The sequence below is a fragment of the Poecilia mexicana genome, unplaced genomic scaffold (assembly GCF_051168715.1).
Source record: "Poecilia mexicana isolate PSO_F unplaced genomic scaffold, ASM5116871v1 scaffold_9, whole genome shotgun sequence".
NCBI classification, from domain to species: Eukaryota; Metazoa; Chordata; class Actinopteri; order Cyprinodontiformes; family Poeciliidae; genus Poecilia; species Poecilia mexicana.
This window is the reverse complement of record NW_028263378.1, coordinates 359,170-376,075: the sequence shown is the minus strand read 5'-3', so window position 1 is coordinate 376,075 and position 16,906 is coordinate 359,170. Positions and strand designations below refer to the sequence as shown.

Here is a 16,906-nt window from a genome sequence, read left to right as displayed (position 1 = left end):
AGAACGTTAGCTGGAGAGGCAGCAGTTCCTCCTGACCCCACTAAGGGACAAGTCTTAGAAAATGGATGGATGGACAATTTAAAGTGTTAGCCAGTTTGTTCCAGTTTATTTCAGATTTAGTGACAGACCTCTGTATGGCAGGCAATTTTAACATAAAATGTTGACATTCTCCAGGTCCAACAGGTGGAGCTTACAGGTTTAGCTTACAGGTTTAGCTAACAGGTGGAGCTAACAGGTGGAGCTAACAGGTGGAGCTAACAGGTGGAGGTCTGAAGCCTCATTTGGAGGCTCTGCTTGGGACTGAATGGTGAAAACTTCAACGTAACAAACCTGATTAACATGGAGTGTGTTGCTTTGGCAGTGGAAAATCTGTGAATCTGAATCAACAGTATTATGATTCTTGTGTGAAGCATGAGATCATGAAAAAGGTTCTGAAGCCAGTTAGGTTCTCTGGGTTTGGGGTTACAGTGAAGTTATTGACTTGTTTCTTCGTCTCTCTTGACTCCTAGTGAAGATCTGTGTACTTACTGTTCTGTAACCAAGTACATGATCAAACTCTGTGAATGAATGAAACTCTCCCTATAAACTGTAAGCTGACTTCGGCTCCAGGCTGTTTCTGCTGATGATCAGTGAGCTGAGCCTTCCAATAAATACTGATTGGAATATTTTCTCTCTGGGTCTTTGGGCTTGAAATAGTTTTCCTTCACTCTGTAAAAAGAAAATGTCCACAACAGTTTAAAGCTGCAGCTCTGGTTTCACACACACACACACACACACACACACACACACACACACACACACACACACACACACACACACACACACACACACACACACACACACAACAGTCTCACACTGAGCAGCTGACAGCAGTAGAAGGAGGCCAGCAGGTGTATTTATAGCAGAGCTTCTCTGGTTCTGTCCCGGTTCTGTCCCAGTCCTCCACTGCAGCGCCACCATGCCCGGCACCCAGACCCGGAGCCGGCCCAGGGACCGGAATAATGTCCTGAACCGGCCCGAGTTCATGTCCCTGAACCAGCCGGTCCGCAGAGAAACCTCTGCCGGGGAGGGGCGGGCCGGAGCAGCGAGGAGAACCGCCACGAGACGGCCAAGTCAGCAGGACGACGCCGCGGCGAGGTAAGAGGCTCCGCCCACCGCTGTTAGGAGGTAAGAGGCTCCGCCCACTGCTGTTAGGAGGTAAGAGGCTCCGCCCACCGCTGTTAGGAGGTAAGAGGCTCCGCCCACCGCTGTTAGGAGGTAAGAGGCTCCGCCCACCGCTGTTAGGAGGTAAGAGGCTCCGCCCACCGCTGTTAGGAGGTAAGAGGCTCCGCCCACCGCTGTTAGGAGGTAAGAGCTAGAAGAAGCCAGGACCCCTGCCCCCTCTGACTGCCACCAGCAGGTGGAGCAGGGATTGGGGGCAAACCCCGTCCACTCTTGCTCAATGTTCTGGTTCTGGTGTCAGAGGTTCTTTAGAGTCACCGTCATGGAGATGTAGGAATGTTGTTACCATGACGATGTGACAAAGTTCTCATCAACAGTCCTTTATATCTGTCCCTCTGTGTCCCCAGGGGGTCCAGGGACTCCTCTGAAGGAGCCACATCAGGAGACGCAGTTCCGAAAGACGGGTCCCGCTGGCCCGAGCAGGACTGCATGCAACTGAACCCATCCTTCCGCGGCATTGCCATCAACTCGCTGCTCGCCATCGACATCAGCCTGTCCAGGCGTCTGGGCGTGTGCGTGGGTGCCCGTGGCCCCGGGGCCCCACTGCGGCCCATGGTGGCCCTGCTGGCCTTCTCTGGACATGCGCTGCCCTGGCTCTGCGGGACGCTGCTCTGCCTGTGGCGCAGCAACTCGCTGGCGGGACAGGAAGTCCTGGTCAACCTGTTGCTGGGTGAGCCTGATGACCTTTGACCCATCTGTCTCTGCTGACCTTTGACCTGTCTGTCTCTGCTGACCTTTGAACCCCCCCAGCCCTGCTCTTGGACCTGATGACCGTCGCGGGCGTGCAGAAGCTGGTGCAGCGCCGGGGGCCGTGGGACGCCCCCCCAGGGTTCCTGGACCGCGTCGCCCTGGATGTGTACTCGTTCCCTGCCGCCCACGCCAGCCGGGCCGTCATGGTGTCCCGCTTCCTGCTGAACCACCTGGTGCTGGCGGTGAGTGGCCGCCGCTAGTCACCGCCCGCGTCTCAGCGGAGCTGACCCCATGCTGACCTTTGCCCCCCAGGTGCCCCTCCGGATCCTGCTGTATCTGTGGGCCTTCCTGGTGGGCATCTCCCGGGTCCTGCTGGGGAAGCATCACCTGTCGGACGTCGGCTGCGGCTTCGCACTCGGATTCCTGCACTTCAGCCTGGTGGAGTCCGTCTGGCTCGACTCGGCCGCCTGCCAGGCGCTGCTGGCCATCGGCTCTCTGCACTGGGCGCCACTGGTGTAGAGGGCGCCACACCAGAGCCGGACTAGAACTGGACAGGAACTGGCGTGGAGCCGGACCGGAGAATGACTGGTACTGGAACCGGACCGGAGCCGGCCTGGAACTGGACCGGAACCCGACCGGAGTCGGACCAGAGCCAGACCAGAACCGGACCGGAGCCAGACCAGAGCCAAACTGGTACTGGAAACTGACTGGAACCGGACCACAGGCGGACTGGAGCCAGACTGGTACCGGAACACGACCGGAACTGGACCACAGTCGGACTGGAACAGGACTGGTTCCAGTCTGGCTTTCTTGCTGCTTCGTGCCTCTGACTGTTCTCTGCGTTGGAAAGGTTCTGGTCGGGATCGGCTGGCTGAACTGGTGTAACTGGTAAAAACTGCTTACAATCTGGTTCAGACTGGTTCAAACCCAGTTTGGACTGGTTCGTGTAGATAAAACAGGAAGCAGAACTTTGGGAGGGGCGGGGACAAAATCTGCTCCAAACCAGTTTGAACTAGTTCAGTCCAGTTCCAGTAGGGTCAACCTTTTTCAACTGGTTTGGTACTGGTTAAACTGGGTTGGATGAGCGAATGTCAGTAACAGGAAGTGACTCTGGTTGGGTAGAGTTATTTAATAAAAAAATAAAATGTGCTCCAGATCTGCAGCTGATGACTTTTATTTTTACTATTTGATGAAATTAAGAGAAGCTGAAGAGTGAGTCGGGTCAGAACGGACCAGAACCAGATCAGAACCAGCCCGGGTGTTTCTGGGCCTTCACTGATGTCTGTCAGAGGTTATGATGGTGGTTAAAATAAAAAGTCAGATTTAATGAGGTTTCCATGATGACAGCAGCGTCCAGCAGGGGGCACTCTGCCGCCCTTAAAGTCAGTCCACCTTAACGTCAGTCCACCTTAACGTAGACTGACATTAACGTCAGTCCACCTTAACGTCAGTCCACCTTAAAGTCAGTCCACCTTAACGTCAGTCCACCTTAAAGTCAGTCCACCTTAACGTAGACTGACATTAACGTCAGTCCACCTTAACGTCAGTCCACCTTAACGTCAGTCCACCTTAACGTCAGTCCACCTTACCGTCAGTCCACCTTAACATCAGTCCACCTTGTTATTCCACCTTAACATCAGTCTACCTTAACGTCAGTCCACCTTAACGTCAGTCCACCTTAACGTAGACTGACATTAAAGTCAGTCCACCTTAAAGTCAGTCTACCTTAACATAGACTGACATTAAAGTCAGTCCACCTTAAAGTCAGTCTACCTTAACGTAGACTGACATTAAGGTCAGTCCACCTTGTTATTCCACCTTAACATCAGTCCACCTTACCGTCAGTCCACCTTAACGTAGACTGACATTAAGGTCAGTCCACCTTAACATCAGTCCACCTTGTTATTCCACCTTAACGTCAGTCCACTTTAACATCAGTCCACCTTAACGTAGACTGACATTAAGGTCAGTCCACCTTAACATCAGTCCACCTTGTTATTCCACCTTACCATCAGTCCACCTTACCGTCAGTCCACCTTAACGTAGACTGACATTAAAGTCAGTCCACCTTAAAGTCAGTCCACCTTACCGTCAGTCCACCTTAAAGTCAGTCCACCTTAATGTAGACTGACATTGAGGTCAGTCCACCTTACCATCAGTCCACCTTTTTATTCCACCTTAACATCATTCCACCATAATGTAGACTGACATTAAAGTCAGTCCACCTTAAAGTCAGTCCACCTTACCGTCAGTTCACCTTACTGTCAGTCCACCTTAACCTCAGTCCACCTTAAAGTCAGTCCACCTTAAAGTCAGTCCACCTTACTGTCAGTCCACCTTAAAGTCAGTCCACCTTACCGTCAGTCCACCTTAAAGTCAGTCCACCTTAATGTAGACTGACATTGAGGTCAGTCCACCTTACCATCAGTCCACCTTTTTATTCCACCTTAACATCATTCCACCATAATGTAGACTGACATTAAAGTCAGTCCACCTTAAAGTCAGTCCACCTTACCGTCAGTTCACCTTACTGTCAGTCCACCTTAACCTCAGTCCACCTTAAAGTCAGTCCACCTTAAAGTCAGTCCACCTTACTGTCAGTCCACCTTAAAGTCAGTCCACCTTATTGTCAGTCCACCTTAAAGTCAGTCCACCTTAATGTAGACTGACATTGAGGTCAGTCCACCTTACTGTCAGTCCACCTTAACATCAGTCCACTTTTTTATTCCACCTTAACATCATTCCACCATAATGTAGACTGACATTAAAGTCAGTCCACCTTAACATCAGTCCACCTTAACATCAGTCCACCTTACTGTCAGTCCACCTTAACATCAGTCCACCTTAACATCAGTCCACCTTACTGTCAGTCCACATTACTGTCAGTCCACCTTACTGTCAGTCCACCTTAATGTAGACTGACATTGAGGTCAGTCCACCTTAACATCAGACCACCTTAACATCAGTCCACCTTGTTATTCTACCTTAACGTCATTCCACCTTAATGTAGACTGACATTTAGGTCAGTCCACCTTAAAATCAGTCCACCTTAACATCAGTCCACCTTAACGCCCGTCTCGTTCTTCACCTGTACATCCTCAGCCTCAAAGTCAGGTTCTGCTGGGGCCGGTTCTGGTTCTGCAGCTCCACTCAGAACAGGTTCCTGATTTTTAGAGGTTTGTACTTCAGTTCGGCTCAGTGACGTGTTGTGCTTCTTCTGACCCGACTGTTTCTGGACCAGAACCTCTGAACAGAACCTGATCAGTGGATCACTGATCTGATCAAGTAAAGAAGCTCTGAGTTATTTTAACCAGGATGTCATTTAAATCTCAGATTAAACCGATTTCCTTGCTTCAGAAATGATCAACATCCTGTCCGGCAGTGGAACTGATAATCTATAATCTATAATCTGATCCATGATGATGATTCTTCATAATCCAGTTAAAATCCTTCATCTGATCCAAAACGCTGCAGCAGAAACTAAAAGCAGAGATCAGATTCTGCTGCTCAGCTTCGATAGGATGAAATTATTTACTATATCAGATTCTCAGCCAAAGCCCTGAGCTGTAACCTCAACGTGTTAAAATAATCTGATTTTATTTAATTAAAATAATCTGACAATTTAATTAAAATAATTTAACTTTATTTAATTAACAGAATCTAACTTTATCTGTTTAAAATAATCTAACCATCTCTTACTGCTTGTGAAATGAGAAATGTTTGCTTTCTCCAGTTTAATGAATGAAGCATTAGCTGTCATCTGTCCTCAGTCTTTATGTCTAACTGCTTTGTGTTTGTCAGATTATGGATTAAGATTTTTTTTATGTGAATGTTGCTGTTCTTGGTTTGCTTCCTTCTTTCGGTAACTTTCTGAAGCAACGGTGTATAATGTGAATGATTTAAACTAGATTTCCTTCTCTCTATAACCGCATCAGATCAGCAGGAATTGTCTGAGGCCACATTCCACCTCTATCACATAATGCTAGCAGTTTCTGTTAGCATTGGTGAGCTTACACTAGCGTTGTGAGAGCAAACTGACCTGCTAACATCTCAAAGCTCTGCAGCCGATGCTTCTGCTGTTGCTGTTGCTCAGCTTCAGGTCAGGAAGTTTATATTGGACTTGATAAAATCATAAAATATTAGTCTGTCAAAGTTTCTGCAACACATCTATCTTTTGGATCATCAGTTTGAACATTCAAGTTCTCCACTGTCAGACCAAAGACCGTAAGCAGAAACCAGGCTATTTTCCAGAACCAGGTCCATCTCGGAGGTCTGTCTCTTCCATTTCTGGATCAGGAGGTTTGTTGGTTTTTAATACTGTGAATCTCAGCTGGTTCCTGGATGGTGCCATCTCTGGACCTGCCACTCCAACACTGGTCCGGTTCACCCACAGAACCGGGCCGGTCCAAACTGCGGAGACCCATCAGGTCTGCAGAGAGGCTCATCAGGGCTGGCCTTCCCTCCATCCAGCTCAGGAACAGGGAAGCTAATGTCTCTGCATACCCCACACATTCAGGACACAAGCTGATTAGACTTTTACTTTACCTTCAGGTGGCGCTACAGAGACGCCCCCCTCCCACCACCACCAGCCTGTTTCTGATGGACACAACAGTCAGACCACTTTGTATGTGTTCTATGTTTCTAGGTTAGTCAGAAAGGCAGGTCCCTGGTTTATGGGTCTCTGCCCTGCTTGGTCCTCAATATGCAGTAAAAACCAGAATGTGTGTGTCCTTGTATATACTCATATAGGGGACAATTATGACCTTATTTATGACCCTATCGGGAGGGAGGAGGGATTGTGTGAAGTGGGGACATTTTTTTGATCTTCATTTCCTTTAAGATTAGGGGAAATGTCTGGGTTGCACAGAAATGCAATTCCTAAATGAATGGACGTCAAACCAAAGTATTCAGTCAGATAAAGTATGAGGATGTATGGTTGTGTTTGTTTCTTGCTAGTCAGTATAAACCTGGCCCAAAGCCATGATCCTGATCATTTAGTCATCAGCTCATTTTTTGCAGCATTGCTTTGTCACCAGGAAGTAGTTCAGCACCTGAATGATGTTTTTACGCCTCTCACATAAATACCAGCATTAGATCCCAGGCTGTTTCTGATGGACACAGACCACTCTCTGTGTGTGTGTTCTATGTTTCTAGTTTCATCAATCCAGGCTCTTTCTGAGATCTGGGAAGCAGTTGGGATTTATGCCTCTATCAGGTTGATCTGGTTTTCCTGCAGGTCATTCAGTCTTGGCCCTGATGGGCCCCCCTGGGCCTCTCTGAAGGTCAGCACTAGCACCCACAGACCCAGTTAAGATGGTATCTGTTGTGTTTTCAGCTGTCCAGGTGTCATGAGATCTTTTCTTAGGAATTTCAATTTTCAGTGGTATGTTACCTTGTATCATCATACCTGAATGTTTCAGCCAGACCACTGATGATGAACAGTGCCACAGATAAAGCATGTTTTTATTGTGTTTACTCTCTGTAACATAGTTTAGACTTAGATATGTGATTCTATGCATCATAATTTCAGGGATGGAAACATCTTGTCAACACTGTGTTCAGGGAGGCTTATTAATAATCGCAAAAATAAATATCAAGCCTGAAAACCTGATATCGTATCGGACTGAATGTTTTAACGTAATCTGGTCGGCTTGGGGAGCGCAGGAGGTTGCCATGGCAACGGGTGTGCTTAAACGACAGAGAGTAAAAATGTTTGAGTGGTTTAGAGTTGATCACCTGTTCAGGTTGTTTTCCTTTGCTGTGGCGAATCACAGCTTCTGTAGTTTCTGAACGTTCAATAAACGACAAACTTGGACTGATGACCTCGTCCGTCTGTTACTATGGAACAAATCCAGTTCTTTGACTTGTTTTTATACAAATTTAGAAACAAGTATGATTGCGGCTTTCCATACTCAACGCCAGAAAAACGATTTGATTGAAATAAAAATAAAGACAGGACACGTCAGCTTACTGATGCGGCTACGAGTTTCCCGCTACATTTAATAACCAATCAGCTGTTTTCCTGGAATCATGGCATTATTTCTGTTACTCTTTAATTTTTTACAATTAAACAACCCCACATCAAGTATATACCCCAGTCTATGTGTAACAAGTTTAGAAAATGTGCTTTTATTTATTTTTATAATGTTTGAAATTTCACCAAATCCTGATTAATACTGAAGAATCCTATTTTTGTGTTATATTTTAAGGATTGTATTATTTTATTTATTTTGGTAAACACTACTACCTGTACTGTTGCTTTAAGAGAGTGTTCTATGACATTACTGTACTACCCTCAGTTGGCGCTAGGCTGCCTGAGGAGAGGTAGGAAAGTTTCTTTGCTCTTGGTTAAGTTCATGTTTTTTTTGATATTTGTAAAATAATTGAAAGCACATGCAGCTGTGAATGTTTATGTTTTAATACATACATTTCTTTTGACAAGTTAAGAAAATTTTGTTGTAAATATTAGAGCTTATATTGTTATTAGTTAGTCACAGGGTTTCTCCATGTGCTTATCTGCTAGGGGAATTCCGACTTCTGTGTGTGGAAGAGCTGCATGCTAAAGGGCTTTCTGTATTTCTATTTGTGCAGGTATGTGTATTTGGTTCTTTTGTTCTACAATGTTTAAGCTGGTTGTATTAAGTACACAAAACATCTGGGTTATGTAATTATCTCAGTTTCCTTTATTTTTATTTTTGTATTTTTGTATTATTGTGAATTTATTTCTGGGAACAATACTGTGGTACCCTGAGTTGGCGCTAGGCTGCCTGAGGAGAGGGGAATTCCGACTTCTGTGTGTGGAAGAGCTGCATGCTAAAGGGCTTTCTGTATTTCTATTTGTGCAGGCCTCTGCCAGCAACCTGCATTAAACAACAACCAGCAACTCCAGTGGTCTGAGTCCCTTCTTGGTCTGAACACAACGCAGAATACATCGAGGTTAACCGTCTGTATAAGACTAAATTAGTGGTAAAAGAACACTAGTAATATACACCGGTTACAATGGTGCCGTGACCTTTGTTTTGGATCTTTTTTGAGGACGACCATCAGCTCGTCCGCCGTGGGAAGCTGTTTGAGCTTTGTTTTTATTTCCTTTTCGCACTGTTGAGGTTTTTCTGTGGAACTCACTTTATTATTGCACGAAATTTGATTTTGTTATTGGAAACCTGTTTTTTTTCCCTCACCTGAGATTATTTTGTGTATTTGTTACTATTTGGTAGCCATCCTGTGTTTGGCTTGTTACCATTTTCATTTGCTTTTGTTGAGCATTTCAACACTGTGTGTACAGTTTGAGAGTCATGGCTGAGTCTAGAACCTATGTTGATGAGGGTGGGGACCCAGATCTTGTGGCTTGCCCATACAAATTTGGTGTGGGGAGGGGGTTTCTTAACCAGACATTAGAACCCAGATCACCAGGGCAGAGAGAAACAACGTTTGATACCCCGCAACTTACTTCAACCCGGTTTTTGGGCCGGCCTGTGTCTAATCAGGTAGAACAGAATACAGATCTAGGCTCTCTTATTACTCAGTTGGCTGAGAAACTGGGTGATTCTATTAGAGCTCAGCTCCTTTCTGGTGAGAGCCCATGTAGTACAGGGGCTTCCAATCTGTCGAGTGAGGCGACTCCACCCAATGTGAGTTTTGTTATGCACTCTGACGCAAAGGAGCCACCTATATTTAGAGGTGATGGCTCTGACAAATTCACAGTACATGAATGGGAGAGTCTCATGTCTTTGTACTTAAAGAAAAGAGCTGTTCCAGTTCATGAACATTCCCAAGAAATATTAGCAAGGCTAATGGGCAAGGCTGGGGATGTGGTCAGAATCAAACTACGCAATGATAAGTCTATTGACCATGTCAGAAATCCTCGTTTAGTCTTTGATATCTTGAAACGGCACTTCAGTGAACTGACTTACTCCAGTATGCCGTTGGCAGATTTCTACAACACATTGCCAATGCCTGGTGAGGACGCCTTGGAATACTGGATACGGCTGAACAAGATGATGGATGTGGCAGATGAATGCTTAAAGAGACAGGGTCGTGGGATCGATGACCCACAACATGAAGTGAGCATGATGTTCATTAAACACTGCCCTGACCAACCTCTTGCCAGTGTCTTCAAATTTAAGTCTGCAGAGAAGTGGTCGGCGAATGAGATTCAAGAAAGACTGGACGAACACATGATGGGGAAGAAATCTCAGAATGCTCCACACACTCAGCAGCCGAGAGAAAGCTCCACAGTGCACAAGGTACATTCCCAATGTCATGTGCACAAGACTGACAGTCCTGTTTCAGACATTGCTGGTCCAGCTGGACAGTCTAGGATCCCTCCACCAGCTACGCCGTTGGCTGCCGGCACTGAGAGTGACTGCCTGAGAAGCCTGGTGAGCCTATTGGACAGGTTAGTGCTACAACATGACCAGGTGTCTAGAACCCAGAGTGGCAGGGGTGCTATGTCTCAGCCTTTGCAGAGGGCTTGCAGGGCTTGTGGTTCTCAAGACCATTCTACGTTGAGTCACTGCAGACGGGAAAACCGCTGCTTAAAGTGTCTGTCCCCAGGCCACTGGAAGAGGGATTGCCCACAGCAGACTGCACAGCGCAGACTTCAACCTGAAAGCAGCTCTGCTGAGCCGAACCAACAGTTAAACTAGAAAACCCATGCCTGGGGAGAGGCGGTGTGGGTTTTGCACATGAATCCCTCTCCAACCCCTGTGATTTGGCTGACCTTTATGAGACTAGCTGTGCGGCTGCACCTAAGGGATCCAAAGTAATCATTCAAGCAGCACATAAGATTCAGGCGTTCAGTGAGCTGTTTTACACCCCTGTCATCATCAGTCACTCTGTGCAGCTTAATGGCATGCTGGACACTGGCTCAATGGCCTGCAGTATTAGTGAGCGTGCAGTGGAGAAGCTGAGTGTTGCTGGGGTTTTGCCTGACAAGCAGCATCCCCAAGAAAGCATCATTCTTGTGGGCTGTGGAGGTATGCAGACTGAGCCTGAAGGATTTTATCACTTAGACATGCAGCTCTATGGGGTCTCCTGCAGTGTACCCACTTTGGTCATACCTGGTCAGCAGGATGATCTCATTTTGGGCTCCAATGTTATTAAACACATCATCCATGTTTTGAAAGGGGGTGAGGACTATTGGGACATTGCATCTCGACATGAATTTGCCTCCAACACTGAGATTGGGCAGTTTTTGTCAGTGTTCACAAATGTTGAAGGCTGGAGGGGTACTGAGGTTCCAGACAAAATTGGCACTGTGAAGTTGACTCAATCAGTGACCCTGCTTCCCAGACATGAACATCTAGTTTGGGGCAAGCTTCCTGCCAACATCCCCATGTCAGCCGGAAGTACTGTCATTGTCGAGCCCACCTGCTCCAAAGCTATACCAAGAGGTGTTCTAGTGGGTCGACTCATCACACCACTTTGGGGTGATAGATGGGTGCCGATGACAATAGTGAACCCATCTGACAAAGCTTTAACTCTGAAACGGAACTGCAAGTTGGCTGATGTATCACCATGCTTAGCAGTTGAGGACTTTAATGTCTTTCAGGGATTGCACATGGCTGCAGAGAAACAGACAGGAAACTCAGAGAAGCTACGAGATGATGGTTTGGTTGCTACATGCAATGACGATGGCTCTTTCAAGAGCTTATGTGATATGGGCTTGGAGACTATTGATTTGGACCCGTGTCAAGTCAGTGAGACTTGCAAGTCCCGTCTCATTGGGCTGTTGGTGGAGTATCAAGATATCTTTTCCAGAGATTCTCTAGACTGTGGCAGGGTGCATGGATACTCTCATCGTATTCGGCTAATGGACGATCGGCCATTCCGGTTGCCATACCGGAGAGTTCCCCCTGCTCATTATCAGAAGTTGAGGCTTGCTCTGAATGACATGGAGGAAAAAGGGATCATTAGGAAGTCTTCAAGTGAATATGCCTCACCACTGGTGATGGTATGGAAGAAAGATGGTGGGCTTCGCATTTGCAATGACTTCAGGTGGCTGAATGCCCGCACCATAAAGGATGCCCACCCTTTGCCTCACCAGTCTGACTGTCTGGCTGCACTTGGAGGGAACAGCTTCTTTAGCACAATGGACCTCACCTCAGGCTTTTTCAACATCCCTATGCATGAGGATGACAAGAAGTATACAGCTTTCACGACTCCCCTTGGACTGTATGAATACAATCGCATGCCGCAAGGTTTATGCAACAGTCCAGCATCATTCATGCGTATGATGATTGGAATATTTGGGGATATGAACTTCACAAAGCTCTTGTGCTATCTTGATGACTTGCTTGTATTTGCACCATCAGAGGATGAGGCTTTGTCCAGATTGCGGATGGTTTTCCAGAGGTTGCGAGAGAACAACCTTAAACTGGCTCCCAAAAAGTGCCATTTGATGCGGAAGCAGGTCAGTTTCCTGGGGCATGTCATTGATGGGTACGGCGTGTCAGTTGACCCAGGCAAAGTGGAGGTGATCACCAAGATGTCGACTTCAGACCTCATGGAAGCGGATGGTTGTACACCATCTGTTAAAAGAATCAAGTCTTTCCTCGGCATGGTGTTCTACTATCAACATTTTATTCCTAACTGCTCCTCCATAGCAAAACCTTTGTTTGCACTTACTGCAGGACAAAAAAGGAGAGGGCGGGCAGCGAAGGACAGGAGATTCCAAGGCACCTATCGTAAATTAACACCTGGTGACTGGACAGAGGGATGTGGAGATGCTTTTCAGAAGTTGAAGACTATGCTCTTGGAATGTGTCGTGCTTGCCCATCCAGACTTTGATGAACCATTTATCTTGTCTGTTGATGCATCTTTGGATGGTCTCGGAGCAGTTCTATCACAAGTGGCCCAAGGAGAATCCAAAGCTCGACCTGTTGCCTTTGCGAGCAAGACTCTCAGTGCATCCCAACAAAAATACCCAGCCCACAGGTTGGAGTTCATGGCTCTTAAATGGAGCGTCTGCGAAAAATTTAGTCACTGGCTAAAGGGGCGTAGTTTTACCATCTGGACAGATAATAACCCTCTTACCTACCTCCTGACAAAGCCGAAGCTTGACGCATGTGAGATCCGATGGGTGTCAAAACTCGCTTCATACTCCTTTGACTTAAAACACCTGCCTGGAAGGAGTAATGTGGTTGCCGATGCCTTGAGTCGAGACCCCTTTGCTAAACCAATCAGTCATAGATTGTTGGAGGAGTCATACCTGTCCCTGACACAAGAAGCCGACAAGGTCACTGAAGGTTCTGTGCAGGACATCTTCAGATTCAGCTGTCAGCCCCAGTCTGATAGATCAGTGGCTCAGCCATCACTGAAGGGTCACTATGACACAGCTGAAGTCAGAGCTCTTTGTCAAGCTCACTGTGACTGGATTGAGGGCGCAGAATCCAGAGCTCTGTGTTTGACGCAACATACTCACCAGCTTCAAGGCGGACAGGATACACTACCTGTGTTTTCCGTTCAGGAACTGCAGTGCAGCCAACTACAGGACCCAATCATCTCTAAGGTGTTACCCTTTGTTGCTGCCAGAAAACGACCATCTAGGCGAGAAAGACTTGGCGGGGACTTGATAGCCAACAGACTGCTGAAACAGTGGGATAAGCTGGAAGTCCACGATGGTGTGATGTATAGGGTGACAAAGGACCCTGCAACCAAGCAGAAAAGATTCCAGTTTGTACTTCCCCATTGTTTACGAGATAAAGCTCTGTCTGGCATTCATGACCTAGCAGGTCATCAAGGACAAGACCGTACTCTGTCTCTTGCGAGGCAGCGTTTCTATTGGCCGGACATGGAGAAAGATGTCCGTACCTATGTCAAATGTTGCCAGAGATGTGTATTTGGGAAGACACCAGAACCAGCAGCTCGTGCACCCTTGGAAAGTATTAAGAGCTCTGCACCAATGGAGTTGGTTTGCCTGGATTTCTGGTCAGCCGAGGATAGCAAGCAACGGTCAGTGGATGTCTTGGTGATCACTGACCATTTCACCAAACTGGCTCATGCTTTCCCTTGTGCTAACCAGACGGCAAAACAGGTGGCCAAAAAGCTCTGGGATCATGTGTTTTGTGTTTATGGCTTCCCAGAACGCATACATTCTGACCAAGGCACCAACTTCGAAAGCAACTTGGTCGCAGAACTTCTTCGGCTGGTGGGCGTTGCAAAATCCCATACAACAGCTTACCATCCTATGGGAAATGGTGTAACTGAGCGATTTAACCGCACATTGGGCTCAATGCTCCGTACACTTCCTCTTAAGGAGAAGCAGAGATGGCCAGAACAAATCCAGACACTCACATTTGCTTACAATGCAACCATTCATGAAACGACTGGTTACGCGCCCTTTTATCTCATGTTTGGGCGGGTCCCAAGACTGCCAGTCGACATAATGTTCAACCATGTCCTGAATGATTCAGCAGTTGTGGATTACGACTCCTATGTCAAGTCTCTCTTTTCCTCTCTGAAAAGTGCTGTGGAAATTGCCCAGAAACATTCCTTGGCTGAGCAGCAACACCAGTCCCACCAGTACAACAAGCGTGCCAAAGGCACTCATCTGTCAGTTGGAGACCGGGTTCTTGTGGCAAACAAAGGAGAACGGGGAAAGAGAAAGCTGGCTGACAAGTGGGAGGATGTCGTGTACACGGTTGTTGAGGTGCATCCAGAGATCCATGTCTATAAAATACAAGATACCGAAGGACGTACAAAAGTTGTGCACAGAAACCTCCTGTTGGATGTGAGTTTCCTACCAGTTCCCAGGTCGGATGGTGAGGTCACAACAAATGTCTCCATGGATATCGATGGATTTGATGACGAGACCAGCAGCAGTGGAGAGGAAAGCTCCTCATTGCCTGATATGAGGGATTCATTGCACTCTCCGGGTCCTGTAGTGCCAGCCGTGCCAGAGCTTAAGGCTCCATTGGAGCCTGGATCAACAACATCACAAGAACCAGTGGCTTCAGTTGATGCGGATTCTGATTCTTCGGCCAACAGAATTAGGCCTCACTCTGCCATTTCTACTCCAAGCACTTCACAGTCAAACACTGAGAGTGATGGCCAGATTAGAACCCGTGCTGGCCGATTAGTTAAATCAGTGAACAGACTGATAGAATCTATGGTCCAGAGGCCTTTTTCAAAGAGTTCTAACATTTTGCATGTTGGCCCATTCCACACAGTTCAGCGCTGATTCCAGTTGTGTGGGGAATGTGTTATCTATGATTTCTGCTACTTAGTACTTACTATACAGATTTTGATTTGGAAGTGTTCAGTTTTGGTTTGATGAGGATTATTTACATTGCAGGAGTCTTATGGGCCAGATGCTGTGTTGCGTAACAGGCGTGACATTGAGCTAGGGAATTGAAGGGACCTGATCAATCTCTTTCTTTCCTGAACCTTCTATAGAGGGTAACTTTTATGTTGAACGTGTGGACTAGGTCTCACTCTTCATTTGTGCCAGAATATATAATATAATACATTTCTTTAGATCACGCTCAGGATTTTGGTGAATTTCACGGGGGGTGAATGTAACAAGTTTAGAAAATGTGCTTTTATTTATTTTTATAATGTTTGAAATTTCACCAAATCCTGATTAATACTGAAGAATCCTATTTTTGTGTTATATTTTAAGGATTGTATTATTTTATTTATTTTGGTAAACACTACTACCTGTACTGTTGCTTTAAGAGAGTGTTCTATGACATTACTGTACTACCCTCAGTTGGCGCTAGGCTGCCTGAGGAGAGGTAGGAAAGTTTCTTTGCTCTTGGTTAAGTTCATGTTTTTTTTGATATTTGTAAAATAATTGAAAGCACATGCAGCTGTGAATGTTTATGTTTTAATACATACATTTCTTTTGACAAGTTAAGAAAATTTTGTTGTAAATATTAGAGCTTATATTGTTATTAGTTAGTCACAGGGTTTCTCCATGTGCTTATCTGCTAGGGGAATTCCGACTTCTGTGTGTGGAAGAGCTGCATGCTAAAGGGCTTTCTGTATTTCTATTTGTGCAGGTATGTGTATTTGGTTCTTTTGTTCTACAATGTTTAAGCTGGTTGTATTAAGTACACAAAACATCTGGGTTATGTAATTATCTCAGTTTCCTTTATTTTTATTTTTGTATTTTTGTATTATTGTGAATTTATTTCTGGGAACAATACTGTGGTACCCTGAGTTGGCGCTAGGCTGCCTGAGGAGAGGGGAATTCCGACTTCTGTGTGTGGAAGAGCTGCATGCTAAAGGGCTTTCTGTATTTCTATTTGTGCAGGCCTCTGCCAGCAACCTGCATTAAACAACAACCAGCAACTCCAGTGGTCTGAGTCCCTTCTTGGTCTGAACACAACGCAGAATACATCGAGGTTAACCGTCTGTATAAGACTAAATTAGTGGTAAAAGAACACTAGTAATATACACCGGTTACATATGCATCAACCAAAAGGAGATATTTCAGCAATAATAAGCATCGAAAAGTCCATAGGCGTTGGGGCCCAAAAATTTCATCAGTCTTTGTTCACACACAAAAAAAAGCAATAAAAAAAAACATGGAAGGTCCCACCGGGACGGCGTCTATGTACTGTTGAGAAAATAAATTTAAAATAAGCTAGTTTCAAAACTTAACATGTCTTGATTCAAATGGCCTAAATCGTGGTTTTAAATCAGTAACTTATTCTGGCCGGTTGACCTTTATGTTACCTGTAGTTACAGCAGATGGTTTGCTAGGATCGTTTGAACTGCCTTTTGTCTGTGTGGAGGGCAGTACAGGGAAGGTTCTGGCTTTTCACACTCATCTGTGAAAGGCCGTAAACACGGCAGGGGTTTAGGCTTCAGATAGAGGGTCAGAGATAGCTCCTGGTTGGAGGAGCAAAGATACGCCTTATTTGAATAAATTAAAGAAAAGAAGATAAAACTTTCTACACAGAAGTAACACATTAGATTTGCTCTTGCAACTCTCCAAAGACGTCTTTGCTTTTCTTCTTCTTTCCATTTATGTCAGGTAATGAAT

At 46.0% G+C, this 16,906-nt stretch overlaps 1 protein-coding gene and 1 long non-coding RNA gene across 2 annotated transcripts; one reads left to right on the top strand and one right to left on the bottom strand.

Moving 5' to 3' along the window:
* Window positions 1-869: 869 nt before the first annotated feature.
* On the top strand, window positions 870-3,067 carry LOC106908284 (inactive phospholipid phosphatase 7-like). The gene is made up of 4 exons (XM_088008529.1): window positions 870-1,137; window positions 1,569-1,891; window positions 1,972-2,153; window positions 2,224-3,067. The coding sequence occupies exons 1-4, from the start codon at window positions 959-961 to the stop codon at window positions 2,428-2,430; spliced, it is 891 nt and encodes a 296-aa protein (XP_087864655.1). The 5' UTR covers window positions 870-958; the 3' UTR covers window positions 2,431-3,067.
* Window positions 3,068-7,371: 4,304 nt separating this feature from the next.
* Window positions 7,372-16,545, bottom strand: LOC148157550 (uncharacterized). The gene is made up of 2 exons (XR_015764214.1): window positions 16,325-16,545; window positions 7,372-8,010 (listed from the first exon to the last, which is right to left on the bottom strand). It is a non-coding gene; the product is annotated as an uncharacterized LOC148157550 (long non-coding RNA).
* Between the last annotated feature and the right edge of the window lie 361 nt (window positions 16,546-16,906).

Excerpts from the sequence above, each read along its gene's own strand:
- LOC106908284 (XM_088008529.1), top strand. The coding sequence starts at position 959 with ATGCCCGGCACCCAGACCCGGAGCCGGCCCAGGGACCGGAATAATGTC. Across the intron at positions 1,138-1,568 it reads CAGGACGACGCCGCGGCGAG|GGGGTCCAGGGACTCCTCTG; the intron begins GTAAGAGGCTCC and ends CTGTGTCCCCAG. Across the intron at positions 1,892-1,971 it reads CCTGGTCAACCTGTTGCTGG|CCCTGCTCTTGGACCTGATG; the intron begins GTGAGCCTGATG and ends GAACCCCCCCAG.